This window comes from Anomaloglossus baeobatrachus, chromosome 4 (assembly GCF_048569485.1).
Source record: "Anomaloglossus baeobatrachus isolate aAnoBae1 chromosome 4, aAnoBae1.hap1, whole genome shotgun sequence".
NCBI lineage: Eukaryota > Metazoa > Chordata > Amphibia > Anura > Aromobatidae > Anomaloglossus > Anomaloglossus baeobatrachus.
The window spans coordinates 162444167-162469897 of record NC_134356.1 but is presented as its reverse complement, the minus strand read 5'-3'; the positions used below and the strand labels follow the sequence as shown (position 1 = coordinate 162469897).

The following is a 25731-nucleotide window of genomic DNA, read 5'->3' as shown; positions in this document are numbered from 1 at the left end:
TCAGTGGCTGCAGTTTTGTCAACTTCACTGAGGCCTATAGAAAATGGCCCCACAGCACGTGATTTCCTTCTCTTTGTTGGGATTGCAGCATCATGTGGGGGGAGGGGAAGGTAAACTAATTTTTTTTTTCTCAACTATTTCGCCCTATATTCTATAGTCTGTGTTTTATACATACACACCACACATACATTTATATATATCATATACACACATTTTCAGATGTCTACAGTCCTGATCCAACTAGAGTTAAAAACACTCATTTTTCTAAGTATATAGTAGTCCATCCAATCCATTGTTCAAATATTTACAGAGCACATGGTCTTCTTCACACATCCCCCCCTCACTTCCTCCTCTTTGTTTAAACCATGCTTGCCTCAGACATGTGCTTCATCCACCATTTTAAAATCGGACCTAAAATGGCTGCCACCAAAAATAGCACATGGTTTATCACATAATTGCGGCCTAGAGTCCTCACATCCCAACAAAGTCCACTCTCATCCGGATTTTTCCAACCACAACTAGACGCAACTTCATCAATTTCTCCATCTTTCTCTCAAGATAAACAACACCAAACAATCTTTCTCTATGCAGACAAAGATAAGAATGACAGACAAACAAAGAGATGGGGAGATGACTCACAACTGAAACACTAAAGAAAACCTAGGGTTTGCAGCATACACTTCCAAATCCTTCCTTACTCTGTCATGTGGTCCCTGTCTGATTTCTGCGTTCTGTAATTCACAAAGACACCAATGGTGTCACCCCTGGCTACAAGGCATCTATACCAGCCGATTCACTCCAGGAAAACACTTAAAAAAGGTTACATTTATGTATAAAGCAAGACTCTGTACTTAGTCTATCTAAGCTGGGCACTTACATATGGCTCTGCACTTAGTATATCTAAGCTGGGTACTTACATATGGCTCTGCACTTAGTATAGCTAAGCTTGGCACTACAAAAAGCTCTGCACTCAGTCTGAGCTTGGCACTACAAAAAGCTCTGCACTCAGTCTGAGCTTGGCATTACAAGAAGCTCTGCACTCAGTCTGAGCTTGGCATTACAAAAAGCTCTGCACTCAGTCTGAGCTTGGCATTACAAACCATATACTTTACACGTTTTCCAGACACCACTCACAAACCCACATGCTCTCTTGACTACCAGTCAATCTCCCCTCAAAACAAATATACGAGAGGCAGCAGGCAACTGAATATGTGACGGTTCTTCCGAGATTAATATGGCCAATAGCCGTGAGACCCATCTGCCCATCAACGAATACCCCAAAAAACCGTACACAGTCAGGCAATCAGTGCCACACACCCCACCGAGACCACGGAAAGACTACAGATTATGAAAAATCAGCAGACCTACCGTACTCTCGTCAGGAGGTGATCAAATTCCTGGGGTGTCCAGCACGTTATCATGTGACTGTGACCAGATCTTGTGATCAGCTCACAGCTGTGGAATAAATGGTGGGCACTGCAGATGAGAGGGAGGTGTTAATCTCCTCCATTGTCTCCCCATGTCCTCCATTGTCAGCCTGTGCGTATATCGCACTGCACTTGAATGACATCCGAGTGCAGTCCGATGTTTTTCTTGCACCCATAAAGTTGTATGGGTGCGAGTGTCACAACTGTCACAGACAATCGCAGCATGTAGCGATTTTTTTCCTCAGTCCATTTAAGACTGAGGAAAAACTTGCAGCTCTGAGCTTCAGCATTGTCTTACATGGGGCCGAGTGCAATGTGAGATTTTCTCACTGCACTCGTGCGAATCATACGCCAGTGTGACTCTGCTCTAATATTAGACTCATACATCTCGGTTTTCTGAGCAATTATAAGAACATTGCTCTGCCCTACTGACTAACCATAAATAATTTACTATTTATAAGCTTTAAATAATTGTTATTTTGTGACGTCCTGGACTAGCCAGGTAGTCACAGTTAGGCCCTTGCACTACACCCGTCCCCCAAATAAGGTAACAGCAGCCAACCTAATTAACTTTGGTTACCTCCCTCTGGGTTTGATGTCCACACCATGGGGGCGGAGCCAGGCGGTCGGCACCCCCCCCAGGAGTTCACATGCCCAGAGGCAGGAAGTTCAAGAGCAGATCTGTTAAGAGAGTAGCGTGGTGAGGAGTGTAAAAATCTGTCTGTGCCCTGGGTAGGAGCCCGGGCACTTTGACCAAAAGGCAGACGGTGGTGGCCGTCTGCAGGAGCCAGGAAGACAGTCCTGGTGGAACCGTAGGTAGCCGAGACAGGGTAGTGGCCCGCCGGTACGGAACCGGGGAACCAGCTGGAAACTGGAGCACCAGTTGGTGGTACTCAGACCCTGAAACGCGGTCCCGAATCTACCGGACCCCGTTAATTAACTGATTGAGGTCTAGACTCTAGGTCTTTTCCCACCCAAAGTCCCGAAAGAAGGCAACAGCCCACCGATTCCGGATAACGGCCACCGCCAAGGGCCAAAGATCCACCGGGCTAGCGCCTGCAGGCAACGGGCTCTCCCGACATACATGCCGGGGAGCGGGACCCCCGTCGCTGAAGCGCGGTTGTCCACAAATCCACAAAGAGGTACAGGAGAAGACGGACACCACCAACCATTTGGGGACCGAAGCGACCGGCTGCGGGCACCGACTATCCATCGTTTGGTTTACCAGAGATTCCCGTGTGTTTTGTCTGAGTGAGTGCTACTGGGCCCGCGGGCCGCGCACCGACACTGCACCTCACCAACCGGGTCCCGGGGCCACCATCCCCTGCCCACGGAGAGGTTAACATCACAAGCTGCCCCCAACATCTCCCCCGGGGTGCCCCGTAACCGGCAGCGGTGGTGCTTACATTCACCACAACCCGTGGGTGGCGTCAAGAACTTTAAACCTAAACCAAAATCCCCCACTCGACACGCCAGCCCCTTTACAGAGCAACGTGACACCCAGTCTGGAGGTGCTTGAGCCACCGACACACGAGCCCGGATCCGAGTGGCTCGGCTGTGGCCGAGCGCGGGGTGGTACACATCGGTTCTCTTCTGGCGTCACGAACAGGATCAAACCAGTCCACTTACCTGTGGAAGTGCACCTTGAAGTCAGCGGTGATCCGCTTGAAAAATTGCAGAATCCGCCATCTTGCCACCATATTGTGGCGCGAAGTTTCTCGCCTAAGCCATCTTCCCCGAAGAAAGAGCGCAAAAGTGAAGCCCCGCCCCCTGGGAACAGAGAGTGTCTGCAAAAGAAGCCGTGCAGAAAGAGTGCTGTGAAAAGACCAAGGGGGGACGGAGAGAAGATGTCTGTGCCCAACATAGATGGTTGCGACGCGCCGGCTGCGGGAGCAGCGGCACCCAATGATGGGAATGTGGCGGCCCTCGCTCCGGTCGCACAAGCAGGGGAAGCCGCGTGTCCAGCGGTCTCCCAGGTAATGCCGATCTCCTTGCCCTATGTGCCTGGTGCTACCCGGCTACTCCAGTACGATGGGAAGCCTGACGCTTTGCAGGTACTCCGGAAAAAGATATGCACGATCATTGATCTATATGCCATGACTGGGAGAAAGCATGCGACAGTAGTGCTAGGGCAGATGACCGGCGCGGCCGAGCAGGAGGTGGAAACCTGGGCAGACGCGGACCGGGAGCCAACATCTTTGAGAAACTCCAGGCTGCCTTTGAAACCTGCACGGAGGCGGAATTGCGAATGCAGTTTTATCAATGTCGGCAGCGGCCAGTGGACAATATAAGAGACTATGCTTTGCGCCTGCAGACAGCCCTCCATACCCTGAAGCGGGTAAACCCCCTCAGCAAAGCCGACAGCAATAAGATGTTGGTGGAGCAGTTCTTGCAGGGGCTGGGGTCTGCTGAGGACCGCAAGCAGCTGCTGTTATGGACTATGGAGCATGTCGGCCTAGACTTTGCAGTGTTGAAGGAGCGGGCCATTAAGGCCCTGCAGGCCCCGACTACCGGTGCCCCTGAAGCAGCCCCTTGGCCTGTCGACACTGCCCCCGTCTCAGTAGCGCCCCCTCTCTTGGCCCTGCCGCCCCCTTCTGCACCCGTCGGGGCAATGGAGGAGCTGATCTCGCAAGTCCAACGCATGAACACAGACATCACCCGGATCCTCGCCGCACTAAAGCTACCGACGAGAGCCAAACCCCCGGAAAAGATCCAGCTCGCCGACAGCCCGGAGGACGTCCCATGGATGCAACGGAGGAGAAACAACGACCCACTGTACGGATCGCCCGTCTGCTACAAGTGCAACAAGTCGGGCCACTACTCCAGGCGATGCCCATTAAACGAGCAACCCCTGAGGCCAAGAGCCAATTTTCAGGAGTAGACCCTTGTGCCCCAGCTGATTGGCGGGATCGGTACGTTGGAGGCCACCCCATCATCTCCCTCGCGGTGGATGGAGTCCCGACCATGGACTTGCTTGACACTGGATCCCAGGTAACCACAATGCCTAATTCATTGTACCAGCGGTATTGGGATGATAGTGAATTGGCCCCTCCGGATGATAGCCTGACTATTATTGCAGCCAATGGGCTTCCTATGGTCCAGGTGGGGTTCAAGGAGGTGACCCTGACTGTTGGGCGGATGGAGCTGAAACGTCAAGGGATGATTGTGGTGCTGAATGATTCCAGTGACCGTAACCCGAAAGTGGTCATTGGAACCAATGTGATTGAGAATTGTATGGGGGAAGTGCTGAGCTTGCTGCAACAGTTGTCCGCCACGGCGGGAGGAGGGCGGCAGAGAGCATTACAGCGTGAGGTCCAGGCCCTCCTGCAGCGGCAGCAGGTGAACGTAACAGGCGGAGAGATTGGTGGTGTGCGGGTGATGGATGCAGCGCCTTTGGTGGTGCCCCCGCAGAGTGAGATGATGATCTGGTGCAGGGCAGCAATAGGACCCCAAGGGCAGAATTACCCCGCAGTGGTGGAGCCCGTGCCGTCGGAGCATTGGCCCATAGTTATGGCATCCAGGGGAGTGATTGATGTCAAGAAGGGGAGAGTGCCCGTGCGAGTGATGAATTGCGGGGAGGAAGAGGTCAGGCTCCCCCGCTACGCCACCATAGCCAGGTTGTTCACGGTAGATGCACATGATATCCACAACACCACCCCCCACGACCACTATGCGTAACCCCGATAATGATCCTGCGCCCACACACCAAGGGGAGTGGTGCCGGGAGCTGCATGTTGGCACTGAGGCCACGCCCACACACCACAAGGAGGGGGTGTACAGAGTAGTGCAGGAGTACGGGCAAGTCTTCACTAAGCACCCATTAGATTTCGGGAGAATAAGAGGGGTCCAACATCATATCCCCACAGGTGCCCATCCACCCATCAAAGAAAGGTACAGGCTCATTCCCCCAGCACACTACCAGTGCGCTAAGGACATGTTGAGGAACATGAAAAAGGCAGGGGTCATATGGGATAGCTGCAGTCCCTGGGCGGCGCCCTTGGTGCTAGCAAGAAAGAAGGACGGCACCATGAGGATGTGCGTGGACTACCGGAAGATCAATCAGATAACCCATAAAGACGCTTACCCACTCCCACGCATTGAAGAATCACTTGCTGCCTTAAGAACTGCTAACTATTTCTCTACCCTTGACCTCACTAGTGGTTACTGGCAGGTGGCGGTTGCCCCGGAGGACCGCGAGAAGACTGCGTTTGCTACCTTCATGGGACTCATGTTCAACAGTATGCCGTTCGGGCTGTGCAATGCCCCAGGGACCTTCCAGAGGCTGATTGAGTGCTGTCTGGAGCATCTGAACTTCGAGACCATTCTACTATACTTAGACGATGTGATTGTGTATTCAACGAGGCCCATCTGGAGCACCTGGCAGAAATGTTTGCGGCCCTCGCCAAGTATGGGATGAAGCTGAAGCCCTCGAAGTGCCATCTGTTGAAGCCCAAAGTGCAGTACCTCGGACACGTGGTGGGTGCGGATGGTGTCGCCCCAGATCCAGAAAAGATCACTGCCATTCAGAGCTGGCCGCAACCAACCTCGGTGAAGGAGGTGAGGCAGTTCCTGGTCTTGGTAGGGTACTACCTCTGCTTTATCAAAGGGTATACGAAGATGGCTGCGCCGATGCAGGACCTCCTCATGGGACAGACCAGGAATGGCAGGACTTGGGTACCCCCGTTCGTCTGGGACGCCAAGCATGAGGAATCTTTCCAACAGTTGAAGTCGGCCCTGACAGGGGAAGAAATCTTAGCCTACCCTGACTACAGCCTTCCCTTCGTCCTCTACACCGATGCCAGTAACGTAGGCCTGGGTGCGGTGTTGTCCCAGGTCCAGGGCAGAAAAGAAAAGGTAATCGCCTATGCCAGCAGGAAGCTCCGGCCCATCGAAAGGAACCCCGAGAATTACAGCTCCTTCAAGCTCTAGTTCCTGGCCCTTGTGTGCGCAATAACAGAAAGATTCAAACATTACCTCGCGGCGGCGAAGTTCACGGCCTAAACAGATAACAACCCATTGACCCACTTGGATACAGCCAAACTGGGCGCCCTGGAACAGTGGTGGATGGCCCGACTGTCCAACTACGACTTCACCATCAAATACAGGGCTGGCCGCAAGAACATCAACGCGGATGCGCTATCTCGGATGCCGCATTTACTCGACGAGGAGATGGAGGAAGGCTACTTGGAAGAGGTTGAGTTGCCCGCGTTCCACCGGCTGCATGACGAAAGGCCTCGCACTAACCAACAGCAAGCAAGCCTCGACCTGCTGCCCGGCCAGGGGTGGCAGGATGCCCAAGACCAAGAGCCTGCAGTCCTGTTGGTCAAAACACTGCTGGCTCAGGGTTCTTCCAGGATGAGTCCCAAGGCCTCCTCTGAAGCCCAGCGAATGTGGAGAGAGAAGGACCACCTGTATCTATACCAGGGGAAGCTGTATAGGGGATCGATCAACCCGAAGACCCACGAGAAGGTCCGCCAACTGGTGGTACCCCAGGCATGTGTACCTAAGGTCCTTCAGGCTTATCATGATGGCACAGGACACTTGGGATGGAAGAAATGGGAGATGCTGCTAAAGGAGCGGTTTTACTGGAGTGGGATGCGGGAATCCATGGAAGCCTGGTGCCGGGAGTGTGGTCCCTGTACGCTGAGAAGACGGGACAAAGCCAGCCAGATAGCCCCGCTACAGTCGATTATCACCCACCAACCGCTGGAATTGGTCGCCCTAGACCATGTTAAGCTTGCGCCCAGCCAAAGTGGGTATACCTATGCCCTGCCATCGTGGACCATGACTCCAGGTTCATGGTGGTCGTTCCCATTAAAGATCTGACAGGCCGCACTGCAACCAGGGCCTTTCAGGCCTACTTCTGCATGGCTATCCGGAAAAGGTGCTCACCGACCAAGGCCCGGCCTTCGAAGCAGAGGTGTTCCAGGAGTTCTGCAAACTGTACGGGTGCAAGAAGATCCGGACCACGCCCTACCATGCCCAAACTAATGGGATGCGCGAGAAAATGAACCACCTGGTCCTTAACCTCCTCAAGACCCTGCCCCTGGAAAAGCGGAACTTGTGGCCTGAGAAGCTGCCCGACTTGGTGGATATGTACAACAACATCCCCTGCAGTTCCACCAAGTGTCCACCGGCATACCTGATGAGAGTTCGACCGGGACGGTTGCCTGTGGATGTCGAGATGGACATAGAAGTGCCTGAAACCCTTCCTCCTACTACCAACTGGGATGCCAAATGACAGATGCAATACCGGCAGATCCAGGAGTATGTGGAGAGGAACCTGCGTCAGAGCCGGGAGAAACAGGAGCGGGCCCCAGCAACCCCGTTCGAGCCTGGGGATGTGGTACTGAAGCGCAAGAGGAGGACACACAAGCTCGATGATCAGTGGGAGAGGGTCCCATATGTCATTCAGCCCACCGGGTGGGAGAACGAGAAGACCTACCTAATCAGTCGCGACCAGGGGAAGACCACGGCCACAGTTTCCAGAGACCACCTGAAGAGATGCCCAGAGCCCCTGAAGCTAGTAGAGGAGGTTCCTGTCCCCATGCCGAGCGTGGAGAAGAAAAGAGAGGTGATCCACACAGTGATGGGAGACTTCCCAGCTGACTGGCCTATGCAGAATGGTGCGGTGATCTTTCCCGTGATAATGTTCCCACAACCTGTGGAAGAAAGTAAGCCAGAAATGCCCGCCAGTGAGCCAGCGCCCAGGGATGCACCTACCCCACGCCCCCGTAGGTCTCTACCTGCCCTACCTGATGCCCCTGATGTACGGGAAGAGGGACCGGCCGTTCCCTCTCCTCCGTTGCCCCCACCTGAGAGTATGGGGCCCCGGAGGTCCACACGCCCTAGCCTAGGTCAGCCCCCGATTAGGTACAGGGAAACTGCTATTTAGGGGTGCAACACGTTGATTGTGTAAATATGTGTGTGAATGAGCACCAATCACCCGAGACCCTCACCTGATTATGAAAGTTAAAGGAAGGTAGCGGTTCCGGCTACCATGTTAAAGTCCCCGTTGGGACCATCCTGCCCGTCCCCGTTGGGACTTTGTTTTGCCCTACTTATAGACAAGGCCGAGAACTGGCAGGCCACCCAAAAACTATTGGGCCTTGTAAATAGTCCCTGTTGACCCCCTCCCGTTCCTACAGTCTCCGGAGAGGCTGGTTGGAGGAAGGGCCAGCGGCAGAGGAGGCCGGGGCCCTGTCACCACTGAAACTGGTGACAACCCTCCGGGTCAGGGGTCCCCTGGACGTGGGGCCTCTGAGAGACTGCCAGGTATGGAACTTTGTACCCGGCCCGTTGTGGGCAATACCTAGACTTGGGCCTGATTCCTGGACTGGGGAAAAGGGGTGCTGACCTGTGGTTTTTAGAGGCAGCATCAAGGCTAGGTTTGCTTGGGTGGGCAAATGGAAGGACCCGGTCCCGTTCCCGTTATTTAATGTTCGTAACGTTTAAGAAACCTGCCTCCCGTAAGGGAAGATTCCAAAGCATGCTTAAGTAAATAATGTTGGTATAATTGTATTGTGTGTTTTCTACCTTTTTTTATCTTTCAGTTAAAACAAAAATAAACCGGTGGTGTTCGGGCAGCCCGCAAACGGTCTACATTCAACCAAGGGGGAGTGTGACGCCCTGGACTAGCCAGGTAGTCACAGTTAGGCCCTTGCACTACACCCGTCCCCCAAATAAGGTAACAGCAGCCAACCTAATTAACTTTGATTACCTCCCTCTGGGTTTGATGTCCACACCATGGGGGCGGAGCCAGGCGGTCAGCACGCCCCCCCAGGAGTTCACATGCCCAGAGGCAGGAAGTTCAAGAGCAGATCTGTTAGGAGACTAGCGTGGTGAGGAGTGTAAAAATCTGTCTGTGCCCTGGGTAGAAGCCCGGCCACTTTGACCAAGAGGCAGACAGTGGTGGGCGACTGCAGGAGCCGGGAAGACAGTCCTGGTGGAACCGTAGGTAGCCAGGACAGGGTAGTGGCCCGCCGGTAAGAAACCGGGGAACCAGCTGGAAACCGGAGCACCAGTTGGAGGTACTCAGACCATGAAACGCGGTCCCGAATCTACCGGACCCCGTTAATTAACTGATTGAGGTTCGAACTCTAGGTCCTTTCCCACCCAAAGTCCCGAAAGAAGGCAACAGCCCACCAATTCCGGATAACGGCCACCGCCAAGGGCCAAAGATCCAACGGGCCAGCGCCTGCGGGCAACGGGCTCTCCCGACGTACACGCCGGGGAGCGGGACTCCCGTCGCTGAAGCGCGGTTGTCCACAAATCCACAAAGAGGTGTAGGAGAAGACAGACACCACCAACCGTTTGGGGACCAAAGCGACCGGCTGCGGGCACTGACTATCCACCGTTTGGTTTACCAGAGACTCCCGTGTGTTTTGCCCGAGAGAGTACTACTGGGCCCGCGGGCCGTGCACCGACACTGCACCTCACCAACCAGGTCCCGGGGCCACCATCCCCTGCCCACGGAGGTGTTAACATCACAAGCTGCCCTCAACATCTCCCCCGGGGTGCCCCGTAACCGGTAGCGGTGGTGCTTACATTCACAGCAACCCGTGGGTGGCATCACAAACTTTAAACCCAAACCAAAATCCCCCACTCGACACGCCAGCCCCTTTACAGAGCGACGTGACCCCCGGTCCGGAGGCGCTCGAGCCACCGACACACGAGCCCGGATCCGAGCGGCTCAGCTGCGGCCGAGCGTGGGGCGGTACAATTTATCTGTACAATTTTTGAAAACGATATTGTATAAGAAATTAAATGTTTACCTCATCGGTAAGTAAGGTGGCAATGGCTCTACCAATTTCATGACAAGCTTTTCCATTTCCTCTTGGACCCAGAAGAATAAAAATAAATCTGAAAGAATAAAATATTGGCTTGTTGAGAGAGCTTTCATAATATGAAAAAAAAAAAAAGTTTATTCTACATAATGGTTGTTACTAATGATGGGCGAGTGTGCTCGGCACTGCTCGATACTTGATCAAGCATTCAGGTGATCAAGGCTCGATCCAGTATCATGGTACTCGGGTGCCATGATTAAGTTCCCGCCCCGCATATTTGGTGCCTTTTTTCAGCCACTAAATATGCAGAGATTGCCAGCAAATCACAGTAATGCACATAGCCATTTTGGCTACTGGCATTACTGTGATTGGCTGGCTGCATTGACGGAGATAGTGTAGGGAGAGTTTCTGGTGGAGAAGAAACAGAATTTTATAGTGTCACAATGCCTGCTCATGCAACAAAACCAACAGACCTTTTCAGGGCTTATTCAAATCTATTCTATTCCATTCTATTCTATTTTATTCTATATTAATACTGCTCTTAGCTGTATCCAGTGGCATAGCAAAAGGGGGGGGGCGGTCGGCCCCGGGCGGCACATGTCAGGAAGGCGGCATTTTGGGGGTGAAAAATAAAAAATAGAAAGCTTATAGAAAAGGGCGGTCCGCAGCTGCATTCCTGAACATCTTTAACCCCTTAACGACCCATGACGTACTGGCTACGTCATGGTGACATGGTACTTAACGACCCATGACGTATCCAGTATGTCATGGAGAAATCACGGCCCCAGTGGCTGCGATCGGTGTGCAAAAACCTTAGATTCAGGGAGGAGGGGACCTCTGCCTGATCTCATGAAGGATGGTGTCTCCCCCCTGGACCTACGGAGGCTGTGATTGGCTGACGAACACTGCTCAGCCAATCACAGCCACTGTGATGTTTCAACCATTGAAAATGGCTGAAACATTTAAATCCAGCCATGATCAGTGCAGCTATAGCACTGATCATTGGCTGGAGCTGGGTGAACTTTGTTTCACCTGCCCCCAGCTCTGATTGGAGAGATCGGCCTTGTGACCGATCTCTCCAATCACCTTGGATCTGGGGCCGGTGACCTGTAGGTGACCACTCCCCTCAGCTTCACTCCATCCGTGAAAGCTGATGAGAGTGATCTCTGCAAGTGCCATTTCGTAAGTGCCCCCGATCCACCGCTGCGCCCGATCAGCCCCTGCAGCAGCAGCGGCAGCAGCAGTAGTCACCGCCCCCAGTCCACCGCCACTACTGCCTCTGATCTGCCACTGCCCTCCTCCATCTGCAGCCCCCCTCCATCCGCCACTGCTCTCCACATCAGCCGCTGTCCCCCATCATCCACCACCGCTCTCCCCATCACCCGCTGCGCGCCTTCATCCACTACTGCCTCTGATCTGCCACCACATTCCTCCATCTGCTGCCCCCCCTCCATCCTCCACCGCTCTCCCCATCAGCCGCTGCCCCCCCTCCATCCGCCACCACTCTCCCCATCAGCCGCTGCCTGCCTTCATCCGCCATCGCTCTCTCCATCACCCGCTGCCCCCCTCCATCTGCCACCGCTCTCCCCATCAGCCGCTGCCCTCCTTCATCCGCCACCACTCTCCCCATCAGCCGTTGCCCCCCTCCGTCCGTCACCTACCTCCCCATCAGCAGCTGCCCCCTCCCCGATCTGCTGCCCACTCTCTCCCACCTTTCACCCTCCTGCATCTGCTGCCCCCTCCCCCACCTCTCAACCTCCTCCATCTGCTGCCTCCTCCATCTGCTGTGATCCTGCTGTCTACATCCATCCTGTAAGGTAGCTATCTCACCTTCCACCCCTCAACCCTCGCCAACGGAGGGGGGCGACAAATTTGACGACCGCCCCGGGCAGCAAAAGCAGTTGCTCCGCCACTGGCTGTATCTAGTGTGGGACAGGCTGCTAGAGAAGTGACAGTGTATTTGAGACATGTAGACAAGAATTCTATCCTTACAGAATTTGCTATTGCTACGTAAAAAATCTACTATATAATAATAGAGCAAGCTGCTGGAGAAGGGATTGTGTATTAGATGAATCAAGGCAGAGCTGATAGCCTTACAGACCTTGCTTCATCTGCTGCTGTGTAAAACATCTATTCTATTATGATACCGCTATTTGCTGTATTTATTGTAGAGCAAGCTGCTGGAGAAGAGAGAGTGTATTGGAGGCACATACCCAAAGATACTAGCCTTACAGATCTTGATGCTGCTATGTAAACATCTATTTTATTCTATATTAATACCGCTCTTAGCTGCAATTAGTTAAGAGCTAGCTGCTAGATGTAATGCCAATATTCCAATGTATGCTGGCATCCCGGAGCGTTCTAGCGGCGGTGTCCCTGCACTCTTCTCTAACCCAGTCCTGCAGGGACACCATTGCCATTACCTTCCCAGCTGCCCACTTGCCCTTGGGTGTATGAGGAGATGGAGGAGAAGGAGGACAATTAAAATAATAAACTATGAACTGTATACCATTTTAGAAGTAGGAATATGTGCATGGGAATACACAAAAAAAAAAATATAAATTGGCTTTATGTTCCGCTTCTGTCATCCGCTATGATTGAGAAGTCGGGACCATTCCATGCCTTGTTCATTTTGAGAACAGTCAGCATGTCAGCATTGTCAGTTGACAGTCGGATGCGCCTATTAGTTATTATGGCAGCAGCGCACTAAAACTCCCAAGAATCAACTTAAAGGTAATCTGTCACCAGGTTTTTGCTATTTCATCTGACAGCAACATAATGTAGGGGCAGAGATTCTGAAACCAACCCTGTTTATCTTAGATCACTGTGTGCAGCCATCCTGACTTTATCTCAGATTTGAGTGTAGCAGAACTGGAAGCTGTCCAAGCCCATACCAGGCTCTCAATAGAGACTGTACATTGACTGTAAGGTGTCAGTCACAGCAGGGGGACATGTCTAACTGGTCTGCACGAGACACCAAGTTCCACCAATGGTAATCACAGAGCAATAAACCTTTTAGTATGAGTAAACAATAGCTTGGACACAGATAAGAGAAACACAAATGTTTTTGCTTTTTTAACATTTGCAGCATGTTGTCTTCACCTTACATTGCAAAATCCTGGTGACAGATTCCCTTTGGGTATGGAGGGAGCAGTGATTGCGGCTTGCAAGCCTCAGATTTGTCTCAATTCAGTGTAAAAAATCTAGACTACTTATCACTACTGATTTGTTTCCAGAACCCACGACAGTGCCACCAGAGAGAGATCCACCCATCTTAGGAAAGGAAGCCCACTGAAATAAAAGGCTGGCATCTCTCCACTACATCAGTTAGGGGTACTTCTCACATAGCGAGATCGCTAGCAAGATCGCTGCTGAGTCACAGGTTTTGTGATGCACCAGTGACCTCATCAGAGATCTCGCTGTGTGTGTAACTAAGCAGCGACCTGGCCCCTGCTGTGAAATCGCTGATCGTTACACACTGCTCTGGTTAATTTTTTGCTCGTTGCTCTCCCGCTGTGAAGCACAGATCGCTGTGTTTGACAGTGAGAGAGCAACGATCTGAATGTGCAGGGAGCCGGCGTCTGGAAGCTGCGGACGCTGGTAACCAAGGTACACATCGGGTAACTAAGCGAAGCGCTTTGCTTGGATACCTGATATTTACCTTGGTTACTAGCATACGCCGCTCTCAGGCTGCCAGTGATGGCTCCCTGCACACGTAGCCAGATTATACATCGTGTAACTAAGCGAAGCACTTTGCTTAGTAAGCCGATCTGTACCCTGGCTACAAGTGCAGGGAGCCAGCACTAAGCGGTGTGCGCTGGTAACCAGGGTAAATATCGGGTAAGAAAAACCACAAAGAACTATATCAAAAAAACACCAAAAAGGAGCCAAGACAAATGATATGTGCACACACAGAATGTGGTGAGCCTTCCTCATAAAGATGGCTGCAGCCGAGGTGCAAGATGCTGATGTCACAGCCACTCAACCTCCACACTAGAGGGGAGGGGCGGCTGCTTAGCATAAGACATGCACACTAATAAGGCTTGCACTGGGAGCCCATCATATAATGAGTGAAATGCACAGTGTCTGAACTGTGACCTATAAATGACGCCAGAAACCCAGGTCAGGCGGGCAAAACAGCACTATATAGGTGCATCTCGCACGGATACACGAGACGCACAGTGTCTGAATAATGGCCTATAAATGACGCACAACACCAGGTCCAGGCGGGTCAGTTAGCACTATGAGTACATAACACATGACAGGCTCACCATTTAACCACCTGAATTCAAAAGGTCCACACACATCCTGCAAAAATGGATAAAATGTGCCATACCTCAAATAGTGAGATATTAGTTTATATTTTGGCCCAAAATACGTAAGCTCGCAATCCGTTCGTCAAGGATTCTCACACTTGCGAGTCCCTACACTGAATAAGTTAGAAAAACCAGAAAGAACTATATCAAAAAAACACCAAAAAGGAGCCAAGACAAATGATATGTGCACACACAGAATGTGGTGAGCCTTCCTCATAAAGATGGCTACAGCCGAGGTGCAAGATGCTGATGTCACAGCCACTCAACCTCCACACTAGAGGGGAGGGGTGGCTGCTTAGCATAAGACATGCACACTAATAAGGCTTGCACTGGGAGCCCATCATATAATGAGTGAAATGCACAGTGTCTGAACTGTGACCTATAAATGACGCACAACACCAGGTCCAGGCGGGTCAGTTAGCACTATGAGTACATAACACATGACAGGCTCACCATGTGGTTTTTCTAACTTATTCAGTGTAGGGACTCGCAAGTGTGAGAATCCTTGACGAACGGATTGCGAGCTTACGTATTTTGGGCCAAAATATAAACTAATATCTCACTATTTGAGGTATGGCACATTTTATCCATTTTTGCAGGATGTGTGTGGACCTTTTGAATTCAGGTGGTTAAATGGTGAGCCTGTCATGTGTTATGTACTCATAGTGCTAACTGACCTGCCTGGACCTGGTGTTGTGCATCATTTATAGGCCATTATTCAGACACTGTGCGTCTCGTGTATCCGTGCGAGATGCACCTATATAGTGCCTTTTTTTCCCGCCTGACCTGGGTTTCTTGCGTCATTTATAGGTCACAGTTCAGACACTGTGCATTTCACTCATTATATGATGGGCTCCCAGTGCAAGCCTTATTAGTGTGCATGTCTTATGCTAAGCAGCCGCCCCTCCCCTCTAGTGTGGAGGTTGAGTGGCTGTGACATCAGCATCTTGCACCTCGGCTGCAGCCATCTTTATGAGGAAGGCTCACCACATTCTGTGTGTGCACATATCATTTGTCTTGGATCCTTTTTGGTAAATATCGGGTAACCAAGCAAAGCATTTTGCTTAGTCACCCGATATTTACCTTTGTTACCAAGCGCAGCATCGTTTCCACGAGTCGCTGCTGGCTGGTGGCTGGTCACTGGTGAGATGTGCCTGATTGACAGCTCACCAGCGACCATGTAGCGACTCACCAGCGATCCTGACCAGCTCATATCGTGGTCGGAATCGTTGGTACGTCGTTTAGTGAGACGGTACCCTTAGATTACAGAGCATAGAGAGCAATACCAGAAATTATACAAATGAAAACAAATGCCAACATGAACAAAACACCCCCAAAACTGTGGATACCAAACCCCAAAAGGTGAATATGATAAAGAGGTGGAAAGCGGTGGCGCTGTTATGGGTTCTGGAAAAAAACATTAGCGGGTAAGTAATCTAGATTTTTCCCTTCACCACAACAGCGCCACCAGAGAGATTCTGAAGACAAACAAACCACTAGGGAGGGACCACAGCCTGTAGAACTCATCTACTGAAAGTCAAATCCACAGTCGCAGACAAATTTAATCTATATTGATTAAAAAAAGTAGTAGGAGAGGACCAGGTTGCCGCCTTACAGATCTGTTCCAGACACACATCAGCCCATTCGGCGCAGGAGGTCGCTACCGATCTAGTAGAATAAGCGGTAGTGCCCTGCGGCACTGTTCTATTCTGGGCTAAATAGGCCTCGCTAATGGATCCCTTAGAAGCTGAGAGACCCTTCCTAGGACCCTGGAAGCAAAGGAACAACGCCTGACTTTTCCTCGAAGGCTTAGTGACCTCTAAGTAATGAAGTAAAGACCTCCTGAAATCTAAGGTATGAAGTCTCTCCTCTTTTGGATTCCTAGGCATAAAACAGAAGGAGGGGAGGACTATTTCCTGAGACCTGTGGAAGGCCCTGGCTACCTTAGGCAAATAAGGAGGATCAGTGCGAAGGATTACTCTGTCATCCAGGATCTGTGTTTAAGGGGGACTGCCAGATAGGGCCTGAAGATAAAGCAATTAGTAGGACAACCGTAAAGGTAAGGGACCTGATAGTAGACTGTGCAAAGGGAGGCCCTGTTAAAGATTCAAGAACTAAATTTAAATCTCAATGGGGAAAAACTAAACAGGGAACAGGTCTAGATCTCTGACGAGGATACAAACCTCTTCTCCCACCTATCAACTGCCAAATTCCAATTGTAAAGTGCACCTAAGGCCGCCTGCATCTTTGAGGTGCAGAACTACTATATAACACCCCAAATTATTTTTTTTATTGCTGATTTCACTGATTCCATCTTGAAATGATAGACTAAGCTCTTGTTCAGTTGTTTCAAGATGATAATGGTCCTGAATGACCCGTTCGGCTTCTTCATTAATAACAGAGGGAAATAAAGACCAAAGCCTTTCTCCCCTCTTTGGACTTCTACTAGAACGGATCTGAGAACGACCTCCGCTTCCTGTTGCCGGGCCAGCTGCTTCTACTCTGACTTGCTGATTGATGTTACAATTAGTGACCCACGAGGGGTCGAATGGAATTAAAGCTTGAGGCCATTCTTAGCAATTCCGAGGATCCAGTCACTGGAAGAGATGTTCCTCTAGGTAGGAAAAAAGGAGGAAAGTCTTCCTCCCACCTGGATGGAGGTATTACTGTACTGGCTTCTTAAATTCTCCAGAAGGACCTCCAAACATGAAACCTGACTATTTCCTCCTAGTGCCCTTCCAGCTATCTTGGGCTTTGGCGGGCGTCCTTCTAGGATACTTCTTCTTCCTGATAGAACAGGTCCTAAACGGAGCAGAGGAAAAGGTGGTTAACCCTTTCTTCCTATCTCCCGCCTTCTCTAAGATGTCATCTAGAGGCTTACCAAATAAAAACTCCCCTTCATAAGGCATGGCACACATTTTAGATTTAGACTGGGAGTCTCCTAGCCATCTCTTTAACCACAGCGATCTTCTTGCTGAATTGGATAATGCTGCTGACTTCGCCGACAGCCTCAAAGTATCCGCTGATGCATCTGCCAAGAAAGCCGCAGCTCCTTTCGCCCAGAGTAAGGCAGTGAGGATCCTTTCGCAAGAGGCGTTTTCTTTGAGCTGATTTTCCAATTGCTGTAGCTAGACCATTAAAGATCTGGCTACACAGGTGCCTGCTACCGCTGGTCTAAGTGCCCCCGCACACATCTTCCAAGCTGATCTCAGGTAGTTATCAGCTTTCCTATTGAGCTGATCCTTCAGACTACCGAGATCTTCAAACGGAAGAGAAGATTTCTTTGCCATCTTGACTACCGCCACGTTTATCTTGGGACAATGATTCATGAGGGAAGAATCTTCCTCCTGAAAGGGATATTTCTTCTTAAACAGTGATGAAAGGTAAGCTCTCCCGTCGGGTTTCCTCCACTGTTCCTCCACCAACTTTTTCATTTTATCATGAACTGGAAAGGAGCACCTCTTTTTATGTTCCAAGCCTCTAAACATTAAATCGTCTAGGGACTCAGGCCCCCTAGCATCTACCAGACCCATAGTGGATCTGACAGCTTTCAAAAGGTGGTTGACCCACCTGCGGGAAAACAAGGCCTGCCCTCAAGATCCTCCTCTGAAGAGGAAGAAGGAGAGAAAGAAGAGGAAACCAAAGCTGTATCCGAGGTCTCCCTAGACTCCTGGTCCTGTACTCGGGTCTTGCTGATGGATTTCTTGACCACAGGCTGGGAAAAGCCCTTAATGGACTCCCTGACTTCCGCTTTTATCATCTCCTTAAGACTGGAAGCAAAGTCCAGGCTCTCATTAGCTATTGTTTTCTGGATGCAGTTACTGCATAACTTCTTCTGACTCCCAGAAGGTAAGGGGGACCTACACAAGGGGCATTCCCTGTTCTTATCCTCTGCTGTCCTTTTACTAGGTCTATCCTAAGGGATACAGGAAGACAAATAGAGAAATAACTTCCATTAATGGGAATACAATCGGAGGTCACTTACCACCTGCAAATTCACAAAGTAGCGGGTCAGTAGGCTGAGTAGTGTCTCGGGGACTCCTGCAGGAATCCATCGACCTCTGACTGGGTCGCACACCACTGAAGTGACTGCCTCCATTTTCTCTATGCTGCAATTGTCCTTTGTGCGTTGGCTGCTGTTGCCGCTGCTCCAGGATTCTCTGGTCCTGTTGTTCCTCCATGTCAGACATGGAGGAGGGCCTGAGCATCCCATATTGCCTCCCATGCCACTTTATCCTCTGAGGAAGCAGTAGCAGTGGGCAGTGTCATTTTGCCGCCTACTGCGCATGGCCAGAGGCAGCTTCCGGTTTCGGCTGATGTCAATTCCGCCGCCAGCACATGGAACTTCAGCCGGCACGTTCAACTGCAGGAACAGCCAACAGGTGCCAAGCAGGAATGCAGGCCTGGGCAGCAAACATTGTCCAGCGTGTTCCATTGCAGGGACTGGACACGGGCGCCGAGCCAGAACACAGACCTGGAGGAAGACAGGGTGATTCCTGCAGGGAGAGCCAACAGGTGCTGAGTAGGATCACTGCCTGATTCTTTGTCTGGAGCACTTGCTGCAGGGACACCAAGCGGATATGTCAGACACACAGGGTACAATCCGCCCCTGCATCCCATCCTAAATGAAAAAAATACCCCTGGAGATGCTTCTAGGGCTGAGGCCGATGATGTGGAAACAGCCGGCGCTCAACCCCAGGAAAGCCATCCTTCACCGTGGCGGCGCCACAGCTCTTCTGGGTCTCCCATCCTCAGTGCTGAAAAGGAGAAGCTGGGTTAACGCCATGCTACCTTCGAATGAAGAAAATTGCTGATCATTAATAAATTATTTTATTTAAATAATTAAAATAAAATAATTTATTAATAATCAACAATTTTCTTCATTCAGTGGTAGCGCTGCGTTAACCTGACTTCTCTCCAGCACCAAACATTAACCCACGTGGGGCTGCGGCAGCCACCATTATCTATCAAGCCTTCATAGGGGTTGTAATTCTCACAACCCTGATAGGTGAGTGTTGTACCGCCCCCCGTGGAAGCAGCTGAGCTGCTCGGATCCGAGTTCGCTGTGGCTCGAGGGTCTCCGGACCCGGGGGATCGTGCGGCCACTCGAATGAAAAGGGGGGTATTTACAGGGGAGTTACAGTTTGTGATGCCACCCGTGGTGTGTGGTAATTGGAAGTACCACCGCTGCTGTTGGGAGTAGCCGGGGATGGTGGAACGGCGCAGCAAGGTGTTGGAACCCTCCACGGTTAGGAGATGCCCCAGGACTCAGTGTGGGGAGTGCCGTGGGGATGAAGGGGTCACTCTCATACTCACTCAGTTCATAAGCAGACACCGACAACCGTGTAAACCAAGTCTCTGGGTACCGCTGCCGCTGAGGGGAGCTCGTCCGGGTCCCGTCCCCAAGTGGTGCTGCCTGGTGATCCGTGACCTGCCTCCTGGCATTTAGTTTAGATTTCAACTTGATGGCCCGGTAGCTTGGAACTAGCCAGGCCCCGCTCCCTACTATGGATAAGTATGGGAGCTTGCTCTCAGTGCTCTCGCTTGGGATTTTCTGGACCGTTTTGGTTGGAAAGTCCTATCCCCCTCGTTGCGCTAATGCCCCGATTCTGGAGCGGGTGGGAACAGATTGTGAAGACTCAGGTGAATTGCCTGAAGCTACTCCCCGACCTAGGGTCCATGTACCCCATCGTGCTTTTGGTCCCGGGCCAGTGATAGGGCTAGGCTGCTTGCCATCCTCCTCGACAGGTCCGAGCACCTCTCCACAATCGCCTGCGACTGGGGGTCCGACTCCTCTAAGCCCAGACCACCGTCTGCAACCTAGGCAGTTACTTCGGAAGCCCCCACTCCCGACTTCCTCTGAGCTCCTCTTAGCTTGAGGGCTACTTCCAACTCCTACTCCACTCACTGACTGACTCTACTCTCTACACACCTCACCTCCCCTCCCTGACCCCCCAGGTGGGCGACTAATCCTCTCAAGCCGTCCACTGGTGTGTCAGGTGGGTGTGGTGCAGGGTGTCTCTAGGATTTTGATTGGCTGTTAGAGGCAACACCACTTAAGTAGGGACCCAGAACCAAGAGGGAGGTGGAATACTGCACGGAAGGGCAGCTTGTGCAGTACCCTGTGACGACCTAATAGTCAAGGGCCATCACAAGGGTGATCTTCTATAAACCGCTATTTTTAATCTGGTAAGACCCCATTTGCTCTTTCCTTCCTCAGTTTTGTGGGTCTCCCATCCTGGGACAGGTAACCGAATTGATGCAGTGGAGAGGTGCCGCCCTTTTATTTCAATGGGTTTCCTGTCCTAAGATGGGTGGACCTCTCTCTAGTGGTGCTGTTGTGGTAAAGGGAAAAAAGAAGTTCCCCACACATAGTGTTAAGGACAAGATTATGAACTATTAGGAGTATATATGAAGATATCCAAAAGCCAGGATTTAAGATGATGTTTCAGACTGTGTACCCCACCTAGTTCTGCATTTGGACATAAGACTCAGACAGTCTGGGCTTTTCATGTGATGAGTGAATCATGCTGACATTGCTTAATATAAATGAGGAACCAAGCACATTACAGTATATTGTATATCACAGAATAAGCTGTTCTACTTTATCCAATAGGAGACGTGTTACGTATTATTGGCTGCTAGCTAATAAGTCCGTTTAAATGTATTCTCACTTCCGGATTAAGTCAGTCTTACTTTCTATTCATATCCGAGTACGTCTCTGGTGTGTGTGAAAGAGAGGGGTATGCATGCTACCACAAGTGACTCATAATTTGGACTGCAGACAGTTTAAGAGGGATGCATGACTAGATTGCATCAAAGTAAATTTATGGCCAACATTAACAGTGGCGCCCAACGAACCTTAGGACGAAGTCTGGATGACAGACGGCCATGCTGACTGACACCTTGATTCGAAAGGCAACTATGCGGAAGGAATGGAGATGCGCACTCCAAATGCAGGTGAGAACATTTGTATAATCTCACCTTGCAACCTCATGCGTACTTGCATTTCGAAAGGGGGGTTGGGCTGTTCCAGTCTAGACACCTAATGACCGCCATCTCGCATGAGATAAGCCATCCTAAGAGATCCCACACCAAGGTGGTCAGGTTCACCTTAAGCTGTCTGTATAAATGTAATTCTAAATCACATAATGTAATGTGGTTTTGGGTTTTTGTCTGCTCTGGGAGAAAGCAGAAGTTCTAAGTTTCATTTTTCTCTGAATTAACGGTAGAGGAAAATGAGGAAGTTGTTATATACGCTGGTTATATATATATATATATATATATATATATATATATATATATATATATATGGATATATATATATGGTTATATCTGCAGGTGAGATCAGCCACCTGGATGGTATATATAGTGTCCTTATTGGGTGTCCTTATTGTTATGTCATTGTGTTTACCTGTGTCTACCTGTTGAAATGTCTGTTTATTTGCAGCACGCGGAATACTTGCTGGCTTACGAGAAACGGGAAGTTCTGTTTTGTTCAGTTACGGCGGAAAAAGGGGAAGTGTCACGATAATGTAGTGAGAGCTGTCTTTTGAGTGGAAAAAAAAACAAAAACTCAGAAGCTGTACTTTGAGAAGGTTAACTGTTTATGTATACTGCTGTGTATACTGCGAGATACACCGATTTGTGACGACGTGTCCGGTCGATAGTTGATGTTTGATAAGGCCTTGGACCTGATCTTCGGGAATAGAAGATTTGGAAGGGTTTTCTATGTACAGGTGCAGTGTTGTATAAAGTGGGGGAAAGAGCCCTGACTGTTACCTGGTACGGTTTTCCTGCTGAGCAGTGAGTTGAACGTTGTATGCGTACTCATTGGTCTTGTTTTAGTGGATGCCAATGTATTCTTACCTAGGATTGAATACATTGGGGAAAATCCTTAACTTTGGTGTTAATCAGTGTCATTAATGTTCTGGACGGACCGTTCAAATGTGGTGTAGATAAGGTGAACAGAGGTTACTAGTACTTGAAGTAAGATATAGTGAGGGTGAATTTAGTTTCTATCACCCACGTGACACTTCTTCCTGGTAGGACTGAGAGAGAAATCTGTGTATTCTGTGGATGTGTATAGTTGCTGGTCCAGGAGAGGAAGTGCACCACGGCACAGACCAGACATCCAGGTTGACGTGTTAGTTTTAGGTTGTTTACCCTTTTGAATATGGGGTCTAATCAATCTACACCTGTCAAGTTAACGGCAGAAGAATTAGTAAGCGAACGAGAAGGAAGGAAATATGTTAAAAATATGAAGTCGCTCCTGAAGGTGGCAGGGATCACTGCCAAGAGAGGGAGATTAGAGGAGCAGGAATGAAAAGATGTCTTGTTAAATAAGCGAGGGATTTTGAAAGATAAAGATCTCCTTATGGATGCTGAGGCATGGTATATAACGTCAAAAGATGTTAGAAAATTGGCATGGAAAGAGGAATGGGATGGAGATAGTAGATATTTCTATATTGCACCAGCTCAGAAAATGGCACCTTAGGAAGTGGCCAAGCCCATTAGGAAGCAACGCCCCCCCTCCTTATAAGTCGTCCCCAGAGGGTTGGACTTGTGTAGTTTGTCCCCCTGCCCACCAAACGCCCTCCCTAGCCTGCCCAGACGTCATTTCAGGTCGGGCCGCACCTAGTTCCCTTTTCCAGCCATCTTAAGTCCCAAGGCCACTGGCCTATTTGTTGCTGGAGCAACCGAAGCCACCGAGGGGGGGCAGGAAGATGACAATGATTTAACAATGATCCACCCACCATCAAAACTGTCCCCAGCAGAGACCAAACACACAGTCTGTAGCTATAGAGATAAACCACAGGTGCTGTCCTTATTTGAGGATGTCAGCCCACACAATGGCATCGCACCATTATTTCGATAGTCCCAGACAAGAACGCCCTAAATATGTGACATGGAAGCCTTAGGAGTCCTGATCCTGATTTGCATCCCATGCCTTTTTATAGGAAGATGTGCCAAATCCAGAAAACCCACTCTGCCAAATATGCTGATTTGTATGGGCTCACCCAGATTAAAGCTGGGGATTCTTTCTGGCCAGTAATGGAACCAGGTTTGCAGTGTTACAGTAGGGGTGAGTGGTGAGTGTACTTTATTATCACCCAAGTGACACTGGTGCTCTAGGTTTTCCTGGAAGATGTTTGTATGTATAATGTACGCAGTTTCTGGTGTGGAACACCGTAGGGAAAAAAAAAAAAAAACAAGAGAGAAGTGTTATTTCATCTTCAGTGAAGTTTAATTGTAAGTGACACACGTATGTTGAAAAAAGAGAATTCTCCCAAGGGGGGAGGTTAGATTAGAATTGTTTGTTATACAGGATGTTATATTGAATGTCAATATAGTGAAAGTGTTGAGATGATTAGAAGAGATGTAATTCTGAATCTAGTAACTACGCTATGTGTATTTTACCTGTCTGTGAAAATAAGATGCTATAAGCTGATATATAGGGTTGACTTGTATGCTGTCTGTGGAGCACTGTATCTACGTAAGCCCACCCCATTATTTCCTGTTCTGAATGTAGATTTCTTTCTGTCGCTCAGTGTTTTGCCCAGCCCTGGGTGGGGTATGGTATGGGGATAGTTATCAGGGTCTGACAGGAGATAGGGATACGCTGGAGGCTTGACCCTGACCACCATCAGGTCTACCGTCGAGATGAGGGCGAGTACAGGGTCCCTAGTTACAGGGTCAGCCCAGGGGTCCCTATATAATCCATATTCCCAGTGACAGATTGAATACCTCCTGAATGTAGATGGCACAACCCAGGCCTCTTCAGACGCCATTTTTGGCCGACACCTTCTTCCTCTTTTAGCGGCTGTTTCTTATCGGTAATTATTTTTAGCGGCCGTTTTAACTCAGACACTACATAGTTCATCTTTTGATGCCATTTTAGTCCAGCCAACACCCAGTTCCCCATTTTTGTTTCAGCAGCCAAAGCCACTGCTCTGTTTATTGCTGATGTAGCAGAGACTGCAGAGGGGGGACATAGGGACCTGAAACACACACTTCATTTTTGGTCATATATGCAGTTGTGCACCATTGTGTTCCCACTAATGAACCTTAGCAGAGGTTATTTCTGATAGTCCTGTGGAAACCTTTTCCCCTCACTTTTGCATGTTTGTTTTTGCTGTATCTAGTATACAATTTAGTAGACCATATAGACTGCTCACTATTAGTCCTGGTGGACAGTGAATATTTTTCTGCCTATGGCAGTTGCTGCTTAGCCTGGTTTTGAGATATTTTCACTTGTATGTTATCCTGCCTGGTATCTTGCACAAGAGTTCCCTGATAGAGAGGGTGGAGGTTCATGTGGTCCCAAGGGGACATTGATCATCAGGAGTTGGCATATATTAGGGTTTTCGTTGGCAGCACCCAGTAATCCTTTGTGTCCTAGTTTGCAGGGTCTGACAGGAGAGAGGGATACGCTGGAGGCCTGACCCTGACCACCATCAGGTCTACCGTCGGGATGAGGGAGAGTGCAGGGCCCCCAGTTACAGGGTCAGCACAGGAGAGGTAGAGTAGATACGCTCCACTGCTTTTTCCTAGTTGTGTATATGTAGTCAGGGGATGCTGCTTGGTAGTTTCCAAACCCTCTTGTGCTCTTTTCTCTTTCCCCGGGGTTTTAGGGAGTCTTAGTTTTTAGAATTTCAGTGTTCTCCTGACCCCAAGTTACACTCATTGCTCTTTCTTACAAACCTAGGTATAGTCCTTTGTATCAGGTCTCCGAGAGCCCTATGCAAACAACTATAGCTGGTAACTCCTGATTACAGAAGTGAAGGACCAAGACACCCTCCTTCAAGTGGCAAGATGTATGGAGATGAATCTAGCAGCTTACAAGATCACCCCACATACAGATGTGCAGCAGTCACAGTCACCTGAGTTACAGTCACAGTCACCTGAGTTACAGTCACAGTCACCTGAAGAGTATCATCACGTCATCTCCAGCCCAGAAGTCATTCTACCTGTTTGCCATGGAAGAAGACAGCATGAATACTACTCAGCCAGATTGAGCACCTACCTAAAGCACCAGTGACAACTGCTCCCTGACAAAGTCACCATCTCCCGGTGTGGGTTCCTTAATCCTGCTAAACTTCTCTCTCTTCCAAGGGAGGAGTGTCCCACCTCTGACACCTTGGTGGAAGAGGTAGTCGACTCTGGCATAGCTGAGGAAACTCTGGATTCGATACAGTGACG

The 25731-nt window shown here is 50.0% G+C and overlaps 1 protein-coding gene across 1 annotated transcript in view; it reads right to left on the bottom strand.

Annotated features, from left to right (window-relative positions):
• SLC4A9 (solute carrier family 4 member 9) overlaps positions 1-25731 on the bottom strand; it is an 890846-nt gene that overhangs the window by 635680 nt on the left and 229435 nt on the right. The window contains exon 6 of the mRNA XM_075344573.1: positions 10202-10289. Within this exon, the coding sequence (XP_075200688.1) occupies positions 10202-10289 (88 nt within the window). The remainder of the gene's footprint in view (positions 1-10201; positions 10290-25731) is intronic.